At 40.8% G+C, this 25234-nt stretch overlaps 1 protein-coding gene across 10 annotated transcripts in view; it reads left to right on the top strand.

Annotated features, from left to right (window-relative positions):
* BTRC (beta-transducin repeat containing E3 ubiquitin protein ligase) overlaps positions 1-25234 on the top strand; it is a 124818-nt gene that overhangs the window by 88781 nt on the left and 10803 nt on the right. For all 10 annotated transcript variants that reach the window (XM_052798405.1, XM_052798406.1, XM_052798403.1 and 7 more), the window contains 8 exons: positions 5914-6145; positions 10777-10963; positions 15397-15493; positions 16378-16515; positions 16993-17111; positions 19472-19721; positions 20388-20506; positions 24752-24862. In XM_052798405.1, coding sequence (XP_052654365.1) covers positions 5914-6145; positions 10777-10963; positions 15397-15493; positions 16378-16515; positions 16993-17111; positions 19472-19721; positions 20388-20506; positions 24752-24862 — 1253 coding nt within the window. The remainder of the gene's footprint in view (positions 1-5913; positions 6146-10776; positions 10964-15396; positions 15494-16377; positions 16516-16992; positions 17112-19471; positions 19722-20387; positions 20507-24751; positions 24863-25234) is intronic.

Genomic DNA, 25234 nt, shown 5'->3' with positions numbered 1-25234 from the left:
TGGAGGCCTGGCATACCTTCTCAGCTCCATTTGACCATTTTTGTTACATTGCTACATTGGAGTGGTATTGAGTGGTACTTCATCATGGACAGTAGCAAGCAGTTTCATGGCCACACAAGTAGCTTTGGAAAAGCCAACTGTGCTGAGGTTCTCTGGCTAAGAGTAGCTTTACAGGCATCAAACTGAATCATCTTGCTGCCACACTGGTACTTCTTAATCCCTCTGCTTTTCCCATACAGCTTCTAACATGCTTCAAAATTCCTGAGCTTTGTGCCACTGCTGAAACTAGTTTTGTGTCTGGATTCACTGTTGTGGGTATTTTTAATGTGGTTAATCTTGAAGAATATTCAGGATATAGAGACAAGTGTGGCTTTGCTTTCATTGTGAAGTTCCCATCTTCCCACACACACTCTGGACACACTCCTCCATGGTTCCTTTCTTTGTCATCCCATTGCTTGTTTTTTTTCCCCAGCGTCTTTTATCTTGTGAGTAAAGTTTGAACAGTACGCAGAAAGTTAACTGCCTGGAGTCTTTTAAATATAAGTAACACGCACCCAGTAATAAGCTGTCGGTTGTTTTTTTGCTGCCTGCAAAGAAACATAAACACAGCGCTCATTTCTGGCAGGTTTTTACTGTCAGAGTTTCTCCTATTATATTTATCTTACAATTTGCCAGGGGGTGAAGTTATTAAGTTTTAGCAGCAGCCATCGATCAAGTTCACAAGTTAACACGATAAAGGCTCTGTGCCGCTCCGATCCGGGAAAATGATGATCCTCACTCGGTAATTAACTAAATGAGAAAGTTAAATCTTACTTGAGAGCTGGGAGAGATGAAAGAGAGGTGTTTGTCAGTTTCTCGGTGGAAATTAGAAGCAGTTTTCTGCAATTCCCTAAGCTGCTGCTCTGTCATATTTTACATAAGCACTGGGAAAACGTCTTGTAATTAGTGCTGTCATGGAGGATTTTTTTTGCTGAAGGATGTTGGAATAATTCATTAGATTATCAAGAAAGGCTTGTGTCCTGAAATGATTAGCACAGTGAAATTTAAACCATTAACGATAACAAGTTTAGAGCTTGCTGCAGTGCAGAGGCACCCGGGGTATGTCTGTGCCTATTTCAATCATTTCTTATAATTAAACATTATGTCCTCTTTTTTCCTCCCCTTCACTAAGACCCATCCAAAATTCCTGTTAAGGTGGCTCTGTCTAGATCAGTGACTTAACCGCAACTGGTGGTGCAAGCAGTTTGAGGTGAAATGCTGCAGTTGCAGATAAGCAGTAGAAGACATCTCTCACTGTCAGAGGCTGTAGTCCCAGGGAGTCCGGGAAGGAGGGGAGAAGCCCAGTATGACCTGTTGGTACTGGAACATCGAAGAGAAGTCTCTTCCTTTTGTCTAGAGAGAAACTCTGAGAAATTTGCAGTGGTGGTCTAAGCTCTCAGTCTTTTCAGAGCTCCAGCATGAAGATGTTGTGCAGGTTCAGAAGGTCCCAAACCTTGCTGGGATCATTTAAGCCATTCTCGATATTCTAGGAGACAGCTTCTCTTTTTCTTTGACTTTAAGAGACGTCTTCTTACCTTAGGAAACATAATCTGAATTCATCCACCTTGTGGAAAGTGCCTTAACAATGTCCTCGGCAATGATTAGAGGACATGGTGAGTTTTTTTAAAAATATATAAAAGCTGTGACCACTCATATGGGTGGGGAAACACTATCAGAATGGAATCAGAGAACTGTGCTTGTGTTTGTTTTTTCTGTGCTTAGAAGGCTCCTTGGTCCCCTGTACTGAACAAAACCAAAAGTAACCTTGGTTGTCATATATGGGTTACAGCTGTGATATACCATGGCTGTTTTGTTTTATATGCAGAGCAGTAGATTTATCTAGGCTTTATTTATCTGTGTTGAAATATTGCACCTTCCTATAGTTGCAAGCCATTATTTAGATTAAAGTCCTTTCATATATTAGTCCTCTTCTACTTCACTGGGCATACAAATGTGCTTTGTGTTAAATGTAGCCATTTGGAGAAATGGTCTTGTAATTATGGACTGCAATGGAGCATAGTACGTAGATCCCTGAGCTAGTACCAACCTGAGGCACTCAATCCCCTGGGTTTCCTGGTGCAGCTTACTAGCTCAGACACACTGTTGCAGGAGGACATCTCTACTGTTCCTGCAGATGAGTTGTGCCTAGAGCCAGCTGGGACACCTCTCAGCCCTCACTTACAGGGGTTTGTGCAAAGGGAGTCAGAAAAGCTTTATCTGTTCCGAGCTAGTAGTTTGCTTTTATACCCAGACTTCCTCCCAGGTGACGGACTACCAGTGCTTATTCTTCTTTGCCACTTTTGGAAGTGAAGCTTATAAAAAGCATGACCATATACAGTGCATTTGGATGGATATTTACCCTGGTAGTATGGATGGCATGTGGGACAGCTCTTTCTTTTTCAGGTGAGGCCTGGTTATTGTACCAGGAGAGGGAAGAGGCTGTAGACGATTGTGTGCTCCAGGAAATAGTTGCTGTTATTGTTCTGAGCTGGTTTGTCCTGAACTTGAGGCAGCTGATCAGAATGGTCGAGTCATCAGGGTTGCTCAGGAAGCCAGATCCATTCTCTTACTGATAGTAACCACCCTCCCACCCAACACTTTACCAACACAGATGCTTGATGTTGTTTTGTCATTGTTTTTTTTAATAACAGGCCTTTTTCACTGAACCCCCAGTGGATTTTTAGGAATCTTCAAATTGAAATTCTGGAATTTCGTTCTAAACTGTAGCTACAGGCAGTCTGAGGGAGGCATGTGAGCATGTATTGTGATCGAGTGATTTGGGAGCCCTTGAGCTCATCTGTCTCTACTCTGCAGAACTGGTGTGTTCGTGGATTGCCCTGTCCTCCTGGTCCCCTGCTTGCATAGACTACAGGACCTGCTGGGCACACCATAGCTACCTCTGGGCATGTCCTTGCTTCTTTTGATGGGAAACCAGAGCAGGCAAGGGTGCAAACTAGGTCTCAAGTTGACATTGTCAGAATGTGGCTGAAGTCCATGCATGAACCAAAAAAATACAGTGTTCCCCTGTCCACTAATTTGGACATAAACACTGTAACACATATAGTGCTTTTCTCAGCAGAACCACTACATAAACCTGTAGTTTGACTTCCAGAGCTGTTAGAAGTGTTGGTCAACGGACTCTTTAATTTACTCATTATTCCCACCCAAGAAGCCTGTATTCACTTGGGATCTAGGCAGAATGGGTTGGTTTGTCCTATCTAAGCCATCTGTTTGTACACACATAAGCCACTACTTGTTTTTGCAGATGTTGCAACTTCTGTTCGACACCCCAAACTGATGTTTTAGAGGTAATTGGGGAGCTGAAGGCTGCTGTGAGAAAGGTGCTCAGGAGGCAAGGAAAGGCCAGAACATGGTGCCACCCCGTAAAAGGAGTTGCCCCCTTTATGGTCTTTGCACATCAGCTGTCTACTCTGCTGCAGCTCAGCATATTAGTCAGACTTCACAGTCTCTCAAATTAAAAGGCAGAGGTATAGGTTTTTAAAAAATGCTTTGTAGAGACAGCCTGTTATGAGATGCACAGCAAACAAAATGAGAAATGAAATGAGATCAAGCTTGTAGAATACAACATCTCTCCGCTGTCTTAATCCAGCATTTTTACAGGGGTGTCTGTTTTGCAGGCAGCTTAACTGCAGCAAAAATGACCAGAATCGCTTAAGACTGATGTTCAGTGCAGTCCATTGGTAATCATTTTTTGCCAGGCTGTTGCCTACTGTGAACTTTGCTAGGAAAAGTCCGGCCTTTCACACCTAGGACTTCATGCCCACAGTCCTTTAGAGATTTCTCTATGTAAAAAGTTGGCCCAAGAGACAGTATTTCTTTCCTGCTGCCCAGTGCTGGCTCTATGACTTGCTTGCAGTCAATGCTGTCCATGTGATGACTAAATGAAAGTGTAGGTCAGTCGTAGCCCTTGTCTTGCATGATCTTACTGAACACACACAGCTCTCTACAACTACCTGAAAGGGGGTTGTAGTGAGGTGGGTGTTGGTCTCTTCTGTCAGGTGTCTGGAGATAGGACAAGAGGAAATGGCCTCAAGTTGAGGCAAGGGAGATTTAGGTTAGATATTAGGAAAAAGTTTTTTACTGAGAGGGTTGTCAAACATTGGAATGGGCTGCCCAGGGAAGTGGTTGATTCACCATCCCTGGAGGTATTCAAAAAGCGAGTGGACAGGGTACTCCAGGGCATGGTTTAGGGGGCATGGTTAATGGTTGGACTCGATGATCTTGAAGGTCTTTTCCAACCGAAATGATTCTATGATTCTATGAGATTTGCAGGGAGGAGCAGGGGTAAAAGTGAAGTTGAAAACATTGAACTGCAGAATTGAGCACTGATGGTGTGATCTCCATGTTCTGTGTTCTCAAAGAAATTTAAGTCAAACCATAATTCAGAAATAGAAGAAACTGCGTGTTAAAAATGACAGCTAATTACTGTCTTTTTCTGCCAGAGGAAAGTCTGTCCAGCTCTGCTGGAAATGCTGAAAAGATTATTTAGGTGGATTTTCTCTAGAAAATGAAATGTACGTGGTGATTAGTTGAGTAGATTTTCAAATTACGAGGGTTTTGGTGTTCCAAAGTCAGGATTGCTGTCGGGGTTGGGAGGGTATTGAAGTACAGGAATTATTTACTCCTGAGAAATGAGAAATTCCTGCATTCCAAACCCAGTTTCGGTAACTAGATTTTGTGGTCTCTAAATAACCCACTGTTTTGGCACTTGCTGGAAAAAAGCTTTTTAGTTGTTCTTTCTTTTCCTGTAAAATCAGTTAATCCATGCATTTCTTTTAGATCATTAGATAGCTTTGCAGAGAGATTTAGATACTTGTTTTTTCCCTTAAAGTTAATATAGTCTCCTGGTGAGGTTGATGCCTGGAATTACCATCATAGAACAGAAATATGGCATCCCTACATCAATGTTTTATATATTCTGATATCTGTAATTGTTTTTAATTATTTGATAATTAATAGAGAACCTCTAAATGTGTTTTGTAAATAAAAATGATGTAATAATATTGACTTTTATTATAATGCTGTCCGGTGTTAAACCATTGCAATGAAAGAGAGAAAATTACATGTTTTCAGCATTTAATACAAACTGTTTGACCAGTATGGGAAAAAATAATTTCCCAGCAAACAGTTAATCTTACTTGGACAAAGGATATCCTTGCAATGCAAAATGTGCACTTTTCTTCCAGTTAAATCGTTTAGAAAGCAGAAATTATATCTTGCTATCAAGGAGTAAATTGAAATGTCAGTGCTCTGTTTTGTCCCTGAAACTCTTATTTGAGTTGAGTCCTTCTGACAAGATATTAACAGTGTTTAGAAAGTTGAAAATCTTTTATTCTGTGAAAGAAGTATGTACCAAATATCAGGGTGTGTTTTAGCTGGCTTTGCTCTCAAGGTATAATTTTATACTCGAAGTACTATCAATTTTTTTCTCATCTGTTTCGTGCATTCCCTATGAATTTTAGCAGCAGTCCATTCTTTAGGAACAAAACAGAACACAAATGCAGTTTTCTGTTGGTGCATTGAAGTAACTGGTAACTGTAGATCAGGAATCCAAATGCATTTTACTGTCTGCATGATGTAAATAAAACTGTGTTTATGTTAAATTGCCACTCAGGGTTTCCTGTCTAACAAGAGTCCTTTGTGTGCAGCTCTGGCATGAGCCAGTGCATTGTCCTGCAGGGGTTACAGGTCGCGATGGTTGTGCTCCGACTGACAGCACCAAATGGGATACATGGTCTCAGCCAACTTTATGTATCAGAGTGCATTTTTCCTTCTATTTTCTTCCCCCTTAAAACCACTTGAGCTTGTTTTCATATGTGTGATTTGGGTTGTTTCTCTCCTTCCTGTTTACAGACAAAACTTGCCAATGGCACTTCCAGTATGATTGTGCCCAAGCAAAGAAAACTGTCTGCAAGCTATGAGAAGGAGAAGGAACTCTGTGTCAAGTATTTTGAACAGTGGTCTGAGTCTGACCAGGTGGAGTTTGTGGAGCACCTCATCTCCCAGATGTGTCACTACCAGCACGGACATATAAACTCATACCTCAAACCCATGTTACAGCGAGACTTCATCACTGCACTGCCAGGTATTTCTGCAGGCAGAGGGAGCTTACTCCTCCATCTTGTCTTTCAGAAAACTAGTCTTTCAGAAAACTCTGGCCTACCCTGCTGGAGAGGTCTCTTCTAGGGTCAGTTTGCAAAATAGATTATACCTTTTGAATGTAAAGCTCTATACTGGTATAAAATATATTTTATTTTCTATTTCTACCGTGTCTCAAGGCATGATCTAATACCACCATGGTTTGGCTAGGAGTAAATGATAGCTCATATATGTATTGTAAGGATAGTCATTGCAAGCCACAGGGTAGGTAGTTGTACTCATAATGCCCACAACAATGCATGCATAACAAAATTTTTTAAAATTAAAACTACTACTCTTACTGGTTGCTCAGCTGAGGTTTTCCCTTTTCTTACTTAGATTTTTTTGTCTCTCCTAGTAAAATACCTTCCTGAAGCCATCGCTTTGATTATGTGTTTATTGCTAATAGAGGGTGGAGGACGTAAGCTCAAAGGATGGAAATGTTCTATTTTTTTGCATCTCTGTAGTGCTTTCCATTGAGAATATTATCCTAGCTGTTCTCAGATGTGGCATTGGATGATCTCACAGAATGCACACATAAAGTAGTGTATGTGCAGTTTTGTATTAGCCCTGTCTTATAGATGGGAAAACTGAGGCAGTGGGAGATAAAATATATACAGCAATAGAGTTTCAGAACCAGACAGAACTTCCTGGCTCTTTGGTGTTTTTTCCAGACCATTAGATCATACCTCTGTAGATAAGATAGGTAGATAGATAGTTAATAGATTATCATTCCCATAGCATGGGTCCTTAGTCTGAGATCGACCTGAGCGAGAAGTGCTACAGGCATTGTCTCTAAATAGCTAGTTGAAGAGAGGAGTTTCTTGCCAAAACTTTGTTCTCTGAATACCTTTGGAGAGCTGCTGAACTCCGACAATTTGTTCAATCCAGTCATTTGATCATTCTTCAGAAGGAATTTCTCAACATGAAATCTAAGTTCTAGGGTTCAAAGATGAAAAAAGCATGTTTAACTGTGAATTGTACAAAGCATAAAGGCACTGCAGGAGTTTTGCTATGAAGTTAAATACACAGACTCACTGGATTTTTAAGCTCATTGTGCCCAGTAATCAAATGGCTGTTGTAGCATTAAAAAAAAAAATCTTAGTTATGCTAAGTACCTGCTTTATGTTAGTTTTTAGTAGTCCAATGGCAATAATCTTATGTACTTAGAGCAGCATTATAACTTGTGGAACTGTTCTGTTTCAGAAAAATACTATTTTGAAAGCGCATTGGTTTCCCCACTCTTAAAGTGGAAGTATACATATAGTTACGTACACAATTTTTCCAGGTCTTTCTCCACAAAACTCCATCAAAGCAAGTCAACGCATCTCATCTGCACTTGCTTAATTTCATCCTACAGGCCTTTTTCTGAAAATTTTTGGCAAATGTTACAAATATTTTCAGAGGCATTCAAAATTTTCTAGCCATACCATATTTGTTAGTGGTCTTTTCACAGTTACCCAGGAAGCAGCTAATTTTACTATCTCAGAATGCAGAACAGATAGGAATCAGGCAGCAAATATGTGAGTATTTGAATAGTTGTGGGAACTGTGCTTAAATAATGTATGTGCATCAATTTGCATATTTGCAAAGTGCTAATGTCCTAGTGAATATAGCTCTAAGGGAGAAAATTAACAGCAAGGAATTATACTGGCACAGACTCTGCAGTCTGTGCAGGATGTCCTGAGTATAGGCAGGTTTCTAATGAGGGGAATAGGAAAGGGGAAGGTAAGAAACTGCCTAGGAAAGCATGATGAACCTAAAATTTTAAATTAAGTCACATAATAAAAAACCCTAAACTCTTTTAAGTATTTTTTAGCTTTCTGAAATTCTCAGGTGTTCAGTATTCTGGTTTCATTTTTACTCCTTCATTCTCTCTCCTGCTCTCCCCCTCGAGTGAATAAAACAATAAAGCTACTTCAAAATCATGAGGCATCTTATCACTGTCCTCCTAGCACTGTCCCAAAGAATGACCAGAATTAAAGGTAGTTTTAGATCATGAGCACGTTTTACTAATATAGCATAAAATTGGCTCAGATTATTTTCCCAGTACTTTGAACAGAATTGTTTGTTTGAAAAATACAGCTTAACTGTGTACTTAACAAACTTTGTTCTGTTTCTGAAAAAATAAGGTCTCTGCTTAGCATTTCCAAGCTGTTTAACATTTTTTATGAGGAGAGTCATTTTTATAAGGGTTTCATGTGTGAAATAACTGAAACATTCTTGTTGGTATGGAGGGCTGAAGGGCTAATCGTGTTTCACATCAATTTAGCAAAAACTTTTGTGAGGAGAGATTTCTCTTTTTTAAGGAAGTGATGCTTTGTTAGATACGTGTCTCAGTGAGTTGTGCTGTTCCTAAGAAACAAAATAATACATTTGAGTTTGCAGCCAGGACAAAATAGCTCTGCCCATCCACTTATCATAAATATGAGGAGGAGAAGCCAAAACAGTATTCTTTCTCTGCAAAGGGTCTAGGATCAATGGCAAAGGATGACTTACAGTCATGGAAGTAGTTACAACACCTCATTGCAGCAAGAGCTAAAGTGCAAGTACTGATGATCCAGAAAGGGCAGGTGGGTCAGAGGCAGACTTGTGAGTGAAGATTGCTGTGTCCAGTTTATGCAGTGTAGCCCTGCTTCCTAAAACCACCAATTGTTCCCAGTATAAAATAGTTTCTTGCTGTGATGCTGCTGACGTAAAGCCACCGATATGGATACTACACAGGCAGGCATTTGTAAATGTCCTGGTGGGTCTGTAAATGTCTGTGGGCCCATTGGAAACAACACAGAGTGGGAAGGCAAATATGCCATTTCCACCCAGTGGAGAGAGCTCAGGACTGCAGGTGTCAGGGTGGGGAAGCAGGGGGACATGATGTCCATGTCTGCCCTACCGAATTGCGGAATTCCTGCAAATTCCAGTTCACATTTACTAAAACGTTGTATCTCTCTTTCCACAAATTGCTGTAGAGTCAATCTAAATTTACAAACACTCTTTTTTTTCTTTCTTTAAAGAATTTTATATAGTGGCTGTATATATCTTTTCAGATTAAATACATAATAAAGGCTGCTGATGCTTTTATTTTGCAGGTTGACATCTAATTTTGCATCTATAAAGATAAGAAATGTCAGACCTGTTTCTGCACTCTCTAGCTGTGCATGGTATCATTCACGTGCTTTTTCTATGTATGAATGGAAGCATAAAATGCTGGGCAGAATGTCTCACCCAAAGTGTATTATAAATTTAAGATGTTTGAAAGGAGCAAGAGGAGGCATGCTGAATATTCTCATCTTCATGTATTGGGAGATAATTTTGAGATCTTTCAGTTAGCGAAAACAAAGGTTGGGCCTTTTGTGTCTCATGAACTCTAATCAGAATCAGCTGATTGCACCCAGTTTGGGTTTGCAGACTTACAGACATGTGATTGTAAAAATGCACTTGCTTTCTCTGTCTTTGAGGCTGTTGTTTTTAAAGCAAGAAAAGATGTATTTAACTCTGTCCCAAATGTGAACCAGAGGGAAGATGCATGTAATACCAATCTGCCATGCTTCCTTTTTGGTTGGTCTGTACATTATGCCTGAGGGATGATGGGGTCTAAACTACAACTTTCACGAAGCCTCTGAAATTTGACCTGTGAAGTGAGATAATCTCTTGATGGTGTGTCTCACTTGTGAATTAAACAGCCTGCAAGAGAAGCTGTATTTATGCAGCATCTCATTTAAAAGGCATCTTATTTTCCTGAAGTCTTACTGGTGATGCAGTTTGAGTGGGTAAGGGCACATTTTTACTGAGTATATCCATCCAGCTAAGAAATGTAGCATAACCTTCCCTGACACCCAGCTACGCAGATGTTATGTGGGGCTGCTTGGTGCTAACCAGGCAATTGCTTTGCATCGTACTCCAGCCACGTTGAAACAAAGCCAGTCCTGGTATTCACACTGGAAAATATTTGCAAATTATACCATTTTGGTGCATATTTTTCCTCCACCCACTAAAATAAATGAAACTAGCAAACCTGCTTCACTTTCTCCTTACACAGCCTCTCCTTCCCTCTCGACTTCCCTGTGCATCTGCATATCTTTCCCTCCCCCATGTCTAAAGGTACCACTACCCTTCAGGGCACACATTGGGAATATATATTTTTTTCTTCATTACGTTTAAAAGCTACTGCTTTAGCAAAAACAGCTTTTGAGCCGTTGGAACATGAGAACAGCTGTAGCAGTGAGATGAGAAATGGTCCTAATATAGAGAGATTTTGGGGGCTGCGTTGCTGAGTTGGAAATGCCATCCATAGAATATCCCCCTAGTGCTAAAACCCATCGAAATAGATTGGAATGACTTCTTGGATTCTTTATTATTTTTAATGACTTGTTGTGTTATATCCAAAGGAAGTTGGAGAACGCTGTTCACTCCTGAACTTAGCCGCAAATGCACTTCTGTGCATTTGGTCCAGCTCTGCATGCAGAAGAGGAGATGGAAAGAGAGGGTATCTTTGTACTAGCAAGGGGAGTTGTTTTAAACTCCATGTCTCCACAGCAAATAATTTTTTTTTTTTTTAATTTTTTTTTTTCTCTCCCCCAGCTCGGGGATTGGATCACATTGCTGAGAACATTCTGTCATACCTGGATGCCAAATCGTTGTGTGCTGCTGAGCTGGTGTGCAAGGAGTGGTACCGGGTGACATCGGACGGCATGCTGTGGAAGAAGCTCATCGAGAGAATGGTCAGGACAGACTCCCTGTGGAGGGGGTTGTCAGAGAGGAGAGGATGGTGAGGGAACTGCATCTTCACCTCTTTTGCCCCCATTCAGGACAGTAGGTGCTGTGTGTTTCAAACCATATTTGAAGAGGGTTATTTAGCACCCTGAAACATCATGTTGGTTCCAAACCTGACAGTTGCTTAAATCAAAATTTGGGGGTTGGGGAGTTCAGGCATAATTTGGCTAGGCAGGCAATGTGGGGGCTTTTTCCTCACCTTCCTCATCTGATCATGCTCTTATCCCACTGTGACAAGTGAGATACACAGACAGATTTTTACGCCCAGCTGTCATTCAGTTCAAATTAAGAAGCTGTGTACACCCCAGGGTAACACTAAAACTAGTCAGCAGTTCAGAGCAGAAGAGCTTTTTTAGGGGTGGCAGTGGGGCAGCATGTGCTATGAATTAGTTGTTTCCTGATAGGTCTGTTTGTTTTCCTCAGCAGATTTTCGCTATTAGATATCTGTTTAATTTTCAAACTGGAAGCTGAGTGTAGGTACCACGGAGAATAGGGGACTTTAGAAATGCAGATAGATTAGTTAATAATCATCTGGAATAGCCTTACTACAATGTGGGTCTCACTCAAGTTTGAAGCTGCTCTGTTAACATTTCATTAGAACTTTCCCTCTCAGGGGTACGTCCTTTAATACATAATTTTCTTTTCCAAGGGTGTCCCTAGGATGTTGGCAGAAAGGAAGCTGGGTATGAATATTTCATAAACAAGATAAAAGTGACAGCTCAGGCATTTTGGTTGCTATTAAAAAGAAAAAGATACAGAGTTGCAAACAAAGACTCCTGTTTTATGGTTAATTTTCTTATACTGTTTGTCTCAGGAAGTAAAGGCAAGTAAATCAGGATTATAAAACATCCTTTAAAAATAAATACTATTTTGATCTGCTTCCAATAGTGTAGTGTTTACTAAGAGTGTAAAATAAACACAAGCATGGCAGTGGTAACTTTTGCATTCCTTTTAGTGCCTTGTTCTCTCTAGGACTTCTATTTCTGCTCTGTATTGTTGAGGTCACAGTAAGTCCAAAGAGGACCTTGAGATGTTATTTAGTCCCTCTTGTTTCCCAAAGGCAGAGCCAGGTTTCTCTTAAGTCATCCCAGATGTTTGTCTAACTTGTTCTTAAAAACCTTCGCTGGTGGAAATTCCTGAGGCCTTGCCTGTTTCACTAACTTTAGTGTTAGAAAGATTTTCCTGAAATCTAGGGTATCTTCCTAGCTACAGTTCGGTGTATTTTATTTATCCTACACAGACACATAGCACAGTTTCTCATTCTCCTTTTTGTAGTAATCTTTTCCATGTTGGAAGATGATCATGTTTCCTACATTTTGGATGCACTAACCAACCATAATCCTGTGTTCTCTTGTCATTCTTGGTTTTCTCTGTTTAGACCCTCCCCAGTTACTCGACTCCATTCTTGGAGGATGCTGTAATCAGCTGGGTGTCTTATTTCTGCTGAGGCATCACCAGAGTTTGGTGGTGTGGGAAGCATTGCTTTGCATACCGTATGGAGGACACTCCATTTTATGCTTTCCAGTAGAACGTGTGCTTTTTTTTTAACAGTGGTGTAATACTGTTATAAAATTAATTACCCTTTCTGTGGAAGTTTTACTTAGCCATTATTCCTCATCTTGCATGCTTATGTTGTTTCTCAGTGGTGAACTTGGCGCTTGTCTATTGAATTAGATTCTATTTATTGTTTGGTATTTCTCCATTTTGTCAGGAGCATTATGAGTTTAATCTTGTCCTCCAAAGTGCCTGTAGCTTCTCCCAGCTTTAGTATCATTGGCCAGGTAATAAATGCACTCCCTGTTCCATTCTTTGTCATTAATGAAAATGCTCAATAATGACACATCTAGGACAGACTCCATGCAAGATCCCAGCTGCCATCCTGTTTGACAGTGCGCCATCAGTAAACTGTGCTTTCCAGCCATTTGTGTGTCCACTCTTGAGCTCTTCCAAGATCATACTTCTCTTGCTAAGTCATGAGAATAGCCCATAAGAAGAAATTAGGTCAGTTTGACATGGTGTATTCTGGATTGATCAGTGTTGCCTGTTGTTTGTCACCTTGTCATCTTCTAGGCGTTCATGTGCTCAAGAACTGCTAAACTGTCAAAGTTGAGTTGGATGGTCCACTATTTCTTTGGTGGACCTTCTTCCCATTTTTTTAAAATGCAAGAGCTACACTTGTCTTTTTCTTGTTCTGTGGAACTTCACCTATTCTCTACATCTTGTCAGAGATCATAGCTGATTGATAGTTCTCAAGTTGCTCTCTCCAGATTTTAGAAATAACATTAGCATCAATTACTAGTCATACAGACACATGACATTTCTAAAAAACAGTTGCAAAATCCTGCTTCTCATCTCAAAGGACAGTCACACCCTGTTACTGCACTTCTTCAGTTTTACACTGTGTCCTGGAGGTTGCTTTGACACATCAGGAGCAAGTTGTGCCCTATCTTTCAGATTGCCCTCTGATTAGCTCTAGAAGATACAACTGCAGGCATAGTGGGGTGGTTAAGAGAGGCAGACAAGAAATATCCAATGTAATTGCATCTCTGCTATATAGAGCTTTATAGCTTGTAATCAATGCTAACGCTGTGCATGGCACAAGGAGGTGACTAACTGGACAGTTCAGAATGATAGATGGCTGGTGTTACTTGCTTACAGCTTCTCACTTTGCATGTGGGCTGCCTGATTTCAGCATTTGCAGCTTGTGCTTTACAACAGAAACACCCAGTTCTGCAGCACGGTAGCCTTCACTGACAGCTTCTCAGGCAGCAGTAAGGGTTACACAGATTTAGAGAAATATAAAACAGAAGCCCAAAATCTGGGCACGATTGCATCCATCTGAATACTTGATTGAATTGGCCAGTCATCAAAACCTGCAAACAATAGTTCCTTTTACCCCAGAGCCACAGCACAATGGCTACTGGGATGCCATGGAAATTCCAAGCAATCCTTTAGCTGAACTGTAAGCAACTGACTCTACATGCAGCAAGGCAGGGCTTACAGGTAGCAACAAGACCTTGTATTAGGTCAGCTAGTAAAGTTGCAAACAATTGACAGCTTTTCAGGCACATAGGCTTGTATACAGATTTCATAGACCTTCCCCATGTCTTCCAGGATGTGTCCTAGGTATTCTGTGTATCTCCAAAGCATTTTTCATCTCCCTGGGCCAATAATTTAAATTTTCTTATATGCACTTTCAGGCTGGATCACAGTAAATAGGCAACCATCTAGTTAGCGGTTTGCCTGCACCCATGTGTTCCCTTCCTCACATGTATTTGTCCCCATATGAGTGGTTGCTGGTCACTGTGTTTGAAGACTCAGATGATTGCTCTCTCCAAAGTGGAAAGGACCTTTCTCTCAAGTCGTACTTAAAGTACTTTATTTAAAGAATTACCAAAAGTTCTTTTCTTGAGCATTTGTTATTTTCTGTGTTCAGTCCTATAGTTTGCTACCATGTTATAACCTAAAAATTTTGGTTGACTGTTGTGATTTCCCTAGTTCAAGTACATCAGGGCAGCTAATGTACAGTCTCTCAAATGAGTTTCAAGGTATACTGTATGGAAAGGACAAGAAAGAAATGTGCAAGGATGTATTGAACAATTAATTATGCCATAATGGAGCAAGGGAGGGAGAAGTGGAGAGCTGGCCCAGTGTAAACTCTGTGCCTCTGATGCCAGGATTACACTCGGAGGCATTTGTGCCTCTCTCCATTTTGTGAGGCATGTTGCCAGGCAGAACAGCAGTTAGTACGCCCATGGTGGGGTTTACTAGCTTCCACACCGTGTTTGGTGGCTTCTTAACTTCAGGATGAGGAATTAAAGTTTTTTACACAGCAGGTAGTGATTGCCGTTTACAGATTTTTTTTGTAGCAAAAATCTAGCTTGGGATATGAGTATTCCAAATCAGTTTTGAAATGAGGGAGGCACCACAGATGAAGTGTTGCTTACCAAAATATAGTAGTAGCAGTAAAATGTCCATGTACCAAAACTGATGCTGTTCCTGCCAATGCAGATAAAAGCTAGCCTTGAATGCATAGTGATTTTGAGGGTTCCTTGGCTTCCTTAATTTTCTTTGTACGCTTTATTTTAAAGGTGACCTCTGATATGGTTATGTGTATTGTGGGCATGAGCCTTTCTCACCTCCTATTGAGCTGAATGGGCTCATGTCCGTGATAGATAATATATTTCCCTTCCTTGAGTGACTAGGCACAGATTTTTCATGAGTATTTTCAGTGTCTAAATGCAACACCGACATGTTGCAGGGCAAACATACAAGGAACCACCCCATCTTACTGAGTAAATTAAGTTTGAATGTGAATCTGTCTGTGCTTTTCAACAGTGATTACCCATTTGTAAAATGCCAGGAGGACCTTTCTTCAAAATGCTGAAACATGATTTGCGTTCAATGGAAGTGTTTTTTGTCTTCCAGGGGACAATATCTATTTAAAAATAAACCTCCTGATGGGACTGCACCACCCAACTCCTTCTACAGAGCACTTTACCCCAAAATTATACAGGACATAGAGGTAAGAAACAGCTTCCAGATGTGGTGGGTTTTTTGTTTTTTGTTTGTTTTTTTAAATCTCCCTGATTTATTCACAATGCTGGAATTCTGACAATATTTTGTTGTAATGAAATATTTCATTAAATCTGATGTGTCTCTGTTTGCCCAGAGTTTGTAGATCTGGGACAGTTATATGAGGCCCCAAGCTTTGCCACTCCCTTAGACAGAGTATGAGTTGGATTGTTCAGCGAGCTGTTTGCACATGGAGTCTCTACACCTTGCACGTCAGATGTCACAGCAGCACCATACCAACTTGATTTTCTCTGTTCCTCAGTACTTTGCTCCACCCAGTGCAGATGAGACCTAATAAGATATTATGGGCAGATATCAGGAACTGAGCCAGGGAGAAGGTGCATTGCTCAAAACTACAATCCTAAGACCCAGGGAAATGGGAAGCAACTGAGCATGGCTGCCTTGTATCTAGTGTGAACAAATGCCATGTTCTGGCAGTTTCCTAATGGCAAAAGCGGTGCTCAGGCACTCTTGCGACAAGTTTGTACGAGCACTTAGCTAGAGTTCAACTAAGACTTTGTCTTCAGCTGTTTAGTTGTTGAGTACCAGGGGGTTAAAGGTTGGAGATAGAAAAAAGCTTTTAGGTCTCTTCTCCCTTGCCATTCTAGACAATACAGATGAGTTTAGCCACAATATGTTTTCCAGGCCTTTGTGTGTTAATTGGTTTTATTATGTGTGTTGCCTCTTCTAGAAAGCAGTTATGTCACTGTATGGGCATGATTCCAGGAAAAAGTGTGAAGAAAGGTATCTGCTGTCTTCTGAAGCAAACAAAAAAAGGGGAGATAGTTCTATGCTTTATTTTTACTTCTCTTTTGTCTCCTGTCTCTCCTCAAGACAATAGAGTCAAACTGGCGGTGTGGAAGGCACAGTTTACAGAGAATCCACTGCCGAAGTGAGACAAGCAAAGGGGTTTATTGTTTACAGTATGATGATCAGAAGATAGTAAGTGGCCTACGAGATAATACTATCAAGGTGAGAGTGCTCCAGAATGGCATACTAATGGCACGTAGTGCCTATGCCATAAATAATAGTGTCCTAATTTCAGTGACACCTACCCAATCTCCTGTTAATAATCTAGCCTTCTCTTTTCCCCACCTCACACCTGCACAGCACGTATGCCTCTTTTATCTGGCAAGAGAGACCCTGTTTTCTTACAAACAGACTTTGCTAGCAGAGTTTTTGTCCATCAGTAATTACAGGCTATGTAATTACTGCGCCCTGTACCCTGATGAGAAAGGTAAAACCAACGTTCGTAGTAAAGCCAGTAATATCAAAGATGTTAATGTATTGCACCAAAGAGCCTTTAGAAGACTCTACAGATGCCACTAAAGATGTTTTAACTGCACTATGGTTGATGTGTTGTAGTAAAAAACAGACCAGTCAAACCAGTAAGTGCTGAACAATGAAAACCTTTCTGAGTTGTCTGGTTTTGAATGTTTGCTATCTTAGATCTGGGATAAGAATACATTGGAATGCAAGCGAATTCTCACCGGACACACGGGTTCTGTCCTGTGCCTCCAGTATGATGAACGGGTGATTATTACTGGATCTTCGGACTCAACAGTCAGGTGCGTGCTTGTGATTTGGAGCTTTCTGTTTGCTTCTAAGATTTTAGCCTTGCAAGATGCTGAAATGATCTTTTCTTAAACGTGTGCTGTTCAATCAGTTCCATGAAGTAGTTCAGCATATTTGTTCAGGAGTGTACTGTCCTTGTTTATCAGATGCCCATGCAAATGGCTGTCAAGGAGAAATGAGAACCTAAGCAAAGGCCAGTCAAGGTCAAGATGACTTAGGAAGGCCATCTGGCATTTCACCAAGGTTTTGCATGTTTTGACACTCCCTGAGAATGTTTTAAATTCTCCCTGAGAATAACTTTTTAAAAGTTGGTTGAAGTTTTCAAAGCAAGTTTGAAGGTTTAGTCATCCATTGTCACTTAATTTTAACAGAAGATGTATGACTAGATCTCCTGTGACTTTTAATTATATTTCAGCATGATGTTTCTTTTCATTCAATCTTTCTAACCTTGCTTTCCTTCCAGTCTCCAGCAAAAGGCTGGACACTTCAAGTCAGCACTTGTGGTGCATGTTATGCAGACGTGAAGTCCACTAGACGTAATACAGGATCCCTGAGAGTGACCTGCAGTGTAAATACAGGCACATATGAGTTAGTGAACTGCAATATGAACTCGGACATGAAGGAGCAAGTCTGTCTTCTCCATGTTGTTATATATTCTCTTCTTGTCAATGTACAAACAATGCCCATGCAGTGATGTTACAGACAAAAAAAAGCTGTGTCAGTGGCCTTTTCTGAAGCTATTAGCATGTGTTCCTATGGCTGCAAGGTCGTCATGGTTATCACCATGCTTGCATGTAAACTACCACTGTTAAGCTAATAACCATTAAATTTAGTTCCTGACATGTGATGCATGCAGTCTTGTGGTGCTGCTAGATTTTGGGGTCCTATCATTAGTAGGAATCCAGAATTTCAGCAACACTGCCTGCCTGGAGGCGTTGTGGGAACTGCACTGTGCTAAACAGATCGCAAAAGGAGAGGCTGATTTCTGTAACAAGCACTATCATCTTCCATATCAGGCCAGGCAGGCCAAACTGCAGACTGGCTACTTGCCCAGAAATGCTTTGTTTCCTACTGTATCTATAAGTGTTTGTGCAGACCCCAGAGGCACATAGGACGCATCACTTTTATCCTTGGGTCTCCTCAGGAATAGGGGCTTCATCCAATAGACAGTACAGATGGGCTCTTAATGCTTCTGAGATCTCAGGGATGCACTTGTCCAAAGAAGTCAGTAGGTCTCGAGCTCCTGTTCAGTTTGGCAACCCTGTCTGCAAACTGCTCATCTGTTAATGGCTCAGGTCTTTAGTCTGTGAGGTTTTTCTCCTTTACATTTTGTCATTGGAATGTAGTTTTCTTTCTTATTTATAGTCCATAAGTTGATGCACTTCAGCCTCCATAAGTTAGAAAATAAAACACTAGAAGTCTCTCTCACATCTTGCCTTTTCTTACTGCTCGCCTTATTGGCAAAGTTTTAACTTCTGCAACATCTGATGTGCTTGATGATACAGCCGTTTTCTGCTCTCACATAGTGTATCTGGGATACAGGTGTGATAGTGCCAAAAGAAATCTCTTTATGGAGGGTAAAAGAAGTTTGCCAACAGAATAGCCCAAAAGAAACATTTTTAAGGCTTAAAATCTTCATTTCGAGTCCTAGAAGTTCTGTATGAAGCCTTTGTCTAACTTTCATCTGAAATTATCTTTCAGCTGAAACAGTTGGTTCCAATAACATTAAATTGACATAAATGCTCTGTCTTAATTTGGGTATTCAGCACATTCCTGGAATGTGTACCAGATGCACTGCAGGGTAAATGCAATTTGTGGTGCAACTTGTGGCAATTACTTACATTTGTTTGAAAAGCATTATCTTGTCTTCTGCTTCTGTATAAATTATCCTTTGAGTTGATAGTCCTGTGAGAGAGGTCAAAAATTAAACCTGTCACTGAACTTGCTTCCCCACAGGTCATGATTAAGTACTCATTGACTGGAAATGGAGTATGTGGTAGGCTGACACAACCAGGAAACATCAGTCTTTAAGGCCATCAATCTCATACCTTTCCTCAGCATTAAATTCCCTTAATTAAAGAATGCTTTTTTCCTGGCTGGGTTATTTTTATGGTGTTAACTGCATTGCAGGGTTTTTGGCTGCTGGACTGTCTCAATGTATGCATAATCAACAGGTTTATAGAATACATCTTTTATTGAACTATTTAATAGATGTAGATGTAACTTGTGGTGTTTGCTTCTCTAATATTGGTAAAGAGTCAATTACCTCTCCCTGTCCCTCTCTTGCTCTACAGAAAATCCACTGTACAGTTTTTTAACTCTCTTCTCTCTGGTTTGAAATTTGAAACTGCAGGGTGTGGGACGTAAATGCAGGCGAGATGCTGAATACACTGATTCACCACTGTGAAGCAGTACTGCACCTCCGCTTCAATAATGGCATGATGGTGACATGTTCCAAAGACCGTTCCATTGCTGTGTGGGACATGGCTTCACCAACAGACATCACCCTGAGGAGGGTGCTAGTAGGGCACCGAGCTGCCGTCAACGTAGTGGACTTTGATGACAAGTACATTGTATCAGCATCAGGTGACAGAACTATAAAGGTGAGGTGTTTCAGAGGCTTTTTATTTGCAGCACTGGGGTATTTAATAACCAAGAACAGTGACCAGACAGGAAAGATGGTCCTTGACAGTTATTACAGAGATCTTCCTTTAGAAGCAGTGTTCTTCCTGCTGCTCATTTCCACTCGACCCCCCTCTGTTGAGCTTGCACAACTTGTTTACAGAGCTGTATGGCAAATCAGATCCAGGTACAGATGCAGCTGAAAAAGGACTTTGTTTTCTGTGTTCTTTTTCGACTTGACCACTTCCCTATGTTTCAGCATTAGTCATTCGAACAGTTGTCAGAGGGCAGCATGAGGGCAAAATAAAGGCAAAACACTTAAGTGTTATTGCTGTGATCCCAATCTGCAGCATTAAAACTGAGGAAAATCGAGATCCTGTGTAGACTAAATCATAGCCCGAGAGTGCTAAAGCCTGATTTTGGAAGCTAATTCTCATACGGTGTGGCAAAAATCTTCCGTGTACAGTGACCCAAGCTGCTAACAGTTGCAGACTATAGTCATAAGTCATCAGAGCGGTAATTTTCCCCTGGCATCTTCAATTAAGGGCATTCTGGATGCACCTATATATCATACAGACACCAGCTTTTGTTAGTCTCTTCTTGATAATTTTATCTCTGTGTGGTTCCCTCCCCCCTTCCTGTCACAGGTATGGAACACTAGTACCTGCGAATTTGTACGCACCTTAAATGGCCACAAACGAGGCATTGCATGTCTGCAGTACAGAGACAGGCTAGTAGTGAGCGGCTCTTCAGATAATACTATCAGGTGAGAGACACACTCCCCATTGCAGTGTTCTATGCAAGCACTTGTCTCTGATTCCCTGGGATGTGCAGAGGTTAGGCAACTGAAGTGCTCTGTACCCTTGTCGTCTTTGAAATATGCTTTCTTTGGTGTAGAACATTGGGAACTACTGGAAAGAGATATTAGAAGCCTGTTTTACTGTATTGTCTTTCATCCTCTATATCTCAAGAGTCCCATACTAATCAACAAGTTGCATTGCTCTGACAATTCTGGTGTATGAAAGAGCTGGCAAGTACCACTTTCTGTGATGTGCTCTTGTGATATTTTAATTGGGCTATGTGTCTAGTTAAAGGGGTCAGATTTGCAGTAAGAGGCATTTAATCCTCTGCAGAAATCCTCCTGGGCTCTCGCCAAACTCTTCTTGTGGTACTTGGCACCTGGTTAAGTCTGGAACAGCTGGTTTAGAGCATGAAGTTCAGTTTGCTGCCTTTTGCACTTCTCCAGTTGCCCTGGTTGCAATCTGAGATTTAACTCCTTCGGTATCATGAGCCAGGATTTCTCCCTACATCCTGCAGCTGCTGGCAGAGGGATGTCCCAGTAATCTCAGGGCGTACGGAGCAAGCTTGAGTAGTAGTGTATGTGACGTAGGGAAATGGCTCTGTCATGCAAACAGGAGTAAGAGCAACCTCCCTTTTGTCTTTGTCATTGCTTTAAATAATTCTCTGCCTTCTGATAAAACTTTAAAGCTGGACAGTGTAAGCAGAAACCCTTCACTTTGCATATTAGTAATAATTTCCCCTCAGTGAGAATGATTTATGCTACTGTTCGCCTGTGGACTTTGCTTGCAACACGCTGCCTCTCTCTGCTTTGCATTCTGTAGGAAAATGGTGGTCCTTTGGTTGACCTCACCAGGTCATTGTGCCAGATTTTAGTACAGGGCTGTCTGAGAGCATGACCAAGAGAGTTGGAGCTTCTCTCTCTTAGTCAGGGGGAAAAGTATTACAGGCATTGTGTAAGACTAGCACCACTTATACATGGTGAGAACTTCTGCACTTCAAATAGAAAAAAATAACCCTCTGCAATTGTACTATGCAACTTGGTCTCAGAAGTAGAGTAAGAAGTAGTTAAATATCACAGCAGTTAGGGAAGGATCTAAAATATGACTTGCAATGCTAATAAAAATAAATGTCAAGATAGTGATAACGCTAAAGAGGAATACAGTTACTTTTATGCTTACATAGCACAAAATCCCTAGTTGACAGATAAATTGTGCTAGAATTTCAGGAATGTTGGCAGTGAACCTTAATGGAAGTCAAGTTTGGCAGCTGTGTGGGCAAGGCACAAGACTTACCTGGTCACATCGTTTTCTCTCAGCCGTTAGCAGAGGGCACAAGACAGTGGAAGTGTGATTAAGGAAAGGCAGGTTACTAAGTCATCTTTCTGGGCAGCTTGGTGCTTTCTATGTTTGATTTTAATCCACTGTAAAATGCCAGACATTGTGTGTTGGCCTTCAGTAGAGGCTACCTCCTGATACAGAATTTGAAGTTTGTCATTCTTCAGTTGCAGGGAAACTTTTTTCCAAAAGACAACTCTGTGATTTCTAGTTTTGCAACTGCAGATGTAAGGACGTGTGAAGTAGCTGAGAAATCAGTATCTTTCTTCTGTTGGGAGACTCCATGTATAAAAATTATTTAGGTTTTGTTTTAAGCCAGAAATTTCACCAGTGTAAGAGGACACAGCTACATAAGCATCACTGTCATTGTGCCGATTTCCATCTGGTAGAAACTGATCCATCAAGTTTAATCCAATCACTTCAGTATCTTAGCCTCTAGGGCCAAAGTTCTTAATTGCTACAGACAAGCATGGTGTAGAAAAAAAAGAAGAAAAAAAAGGTAATTTAGAGCAAGAAAATAGAATCAGACTACATCATCTTGGGTTAATTTTTAAATGAGTGGTCAGTTTGCATGTGTGTATTCAACCTCCAGTGTGTGCACACATGGGGATCTTATACTGGACTGTTTAGACAACAGCATTCTCTCTAGGAGATGGGGATTCAGGCTCACCTGCCTTCCGTACATCTTCCAGCTCTGCCAGGACTTCAAGTGAATTAAAGGCTGAGATAATTGCAGACCTCCCTCTACTTCCAGAAGTTCTCTCAAAGCTATGGGAAGGAAGGGTGGTGGTGGTGGTGGTTTTGACTGTATACATTTTGTAGTGAATTTTTTTAGTTAGTTCTCAAGCCTTAAGAGTAGTTCTCTTACTATTTGGTCCTTTGACTATTTAAAGAAGTAGAAATTTGAGGACGTTATCAAATCTAGGAGTTACCCTTGGCACCAGTTCTGCTAGGAGATTCTGCTCTTACATAGCAGTTATCCTTTTGTACATGAAGGCACATTCCCCACATGGCTAAGGACATGATTATCTCTTCTAATCCCATTCAGATTCAGGTAAAACCTCAATCTGGGACCTGAAAATACAGGCCTGAATTAGTGTGATGCAGCCTCCCAGAGCTGCTGGCAATCTCAGGCTTGATGGCAAGGAATGGAAACACATGGTACAAAAGTTCCTGGCACAAGATTGCTCTTCAGACCTTTCTGCACCAGTTCATTTCTGGCATTGTCCATCCTGTTTACGGTCCTTGAGACACTTACTGTGCTCTGACCAGCCAGAGTGCCTTTGGCTGACCTTTGCCATGGAGTTGCTTGCTCTGACCTTGACTGGTACTCATGTGAAGACTATTGGGATCTTCACAGATTCCTGAAAGATCGACTTCACAGATCAAAGAATCACCTTGTGCTCCTCGTTGGCCTCAAACATGTGCATAGACAAATGCTTTCCCAGTTCTATAGTGTTCATTCCTCTGTTGTCCAAAGTGAGAGCAACTTGTCGTGCTAGGACAGCTGCAATCGTTATCCACAAACCTTGGGCACACATCCACTAGATCTGGATTATTCCCTGGGGGACCTCAGGAGTAAAATAGTGGGGACAGTTTATCTCTTTCTCTGTCTGTCTTTCAAGGAGAAGTGACCTGACCCCTCAGCAGCTGTGCTGCTTTGAGACGTGTTACCCAGAGAAATTCCGCAAACTACCCATATTTCTCACTACTGTGAAGTTCATGTCAGTCTGAATGCTAATTGAATGAGCATATAAGAACATTTGTGACTGGTTTCTTTCAGCTGTGTGTCGGGGAGCTGCAGCAGATACTGCTATTAAAAGAATCCTGTATGAGCAGGGAATGTCTCAGCCAGAGGTGGAACACCTCTGGACAATACATGTCAAAGAATTTCAGTTCTTATAGGGAAATAATCTTTCTTTTTCCGTGCTAATTGGGAGTCATGTCAAAGAGCTGACAAAAGTATGGAAAGCAAACAGACTTACTTCATAACTGTTTCAAGCATTTGTTAAGTATTTTTCAAGGTAGTGTGTAAGTATAAAAATTAATGTATTTTAATTTATTCTCCATGCTAAAAATCCTTCACAAAGCCCAAAACTCTGGGATATTTAAAGCTGAGAGAATAACGCATTGCTGGGTCTCTTACTGGGATACTGCGTACTGGTTTTGGTGCCAGAACTTTTTTAAAATATTGGATTATTAGAACCAGTTAGCAGGGAGCCACAGGAATTATTTGAGAGCAAGAAGAAAATACATTATAAAATAATAAAGTGCCCATTTTAGTTTATGCATAAGGTACCTAGATTACAGAGTAAATATACCTTCAGTGGGAGAAATGACAAATAAAAAGGGCTGGTTAATTCTTGTACCTTTCACCACTGTATTGGTGTCTTAATTTGTCTGATGGTAGTCTCCAAATCAGAAATAGGCATGTAGGGGTACAGAAAAGGTGATCTTACCAATTGGAACAAGCTGCCAAGGGGATTGGTAAGTCTCCCTCTCTTAACATCTTGAAATGAAGGCAGGATACTTTCATGAAAAATCAACTTCGGTAAAATAAAGTTATGAGGCTCACTGTGAAGATAACTGGGACATATCTGTGTTACTAGAGCAGTAGATACTAGACACAACTGGTCTTAAAATTTTTGGATTTCTGACTTATTTCCCATGTGATACTGTAACATAACAGGGTCATGTTGAAAAGCACACATCCACTTAACAGCAGGAAAAGGAGTGATGAATATAGTTTGTTTCCTTGTTGTTTCATCATAATCTTTATTTCCAAGTTTCCATTAACTACAAGCAAAGACCAAAATATTTCACTGCAATGATCAGGTATTAAAAAATTCTTACTGCTGCTTTGTACTCTCTTCCAGGCTGTGGGATATCGAGTGTGGGGCATGTTTACGAGTATTGGAAGGCCATGAAGAGTTGGTGAGATGCATACGCTTTGATAACAAGAGGATAGTCAGTGGGGCATATGATGGGTAAGGCTGTCAGTGCAAGTCAATACATTGCATCTTCCTGTCTGTCTCACATCCCACTTTGCTGTATCTTCCTTATAAATACTAGACTTCTTGTCTGTCATACCAAGAGGACCTTTTCATGGCCAGAAAATCAGGCCCATGTTACAAAGTATACCTTTTTTTCTTCTTTTTAAATAAGTCAGTATGATTTGATGCATGTGGTCCAGTTCTTTAGCTTCTAAGAATATCTGATGACTCAACATGAAACCTCTTCTAGCTGAACCACTGGTAAGAACAACCTGTCCCATCTGTGGTTACATCTTCTGGACCATTTGCCATTACAGACTAGGTGTCTGCACTCCCACATGTTTCTGTTAGTTATTATCACCTGCT

This window comes from Harpia harpyja, chromosome 10 (assembly GCF_026419915.1).
Source record: "Harpia harpyja isolate bHarHar1 chromosome 10, bHarHar1 primary haplotype, whole genome shotgun sequence".
Classification (NCBI taxonomy): Eukaryota; Metazoa; Chordata; class Aves; order Accipitriformes; family Accipitridae; genus Harpia; species Harpia harpyja.
Note: the sequence above shows the minus strand (reverse complement) of the source record. Positions and strands in the feature narration are given on the sequence as shown.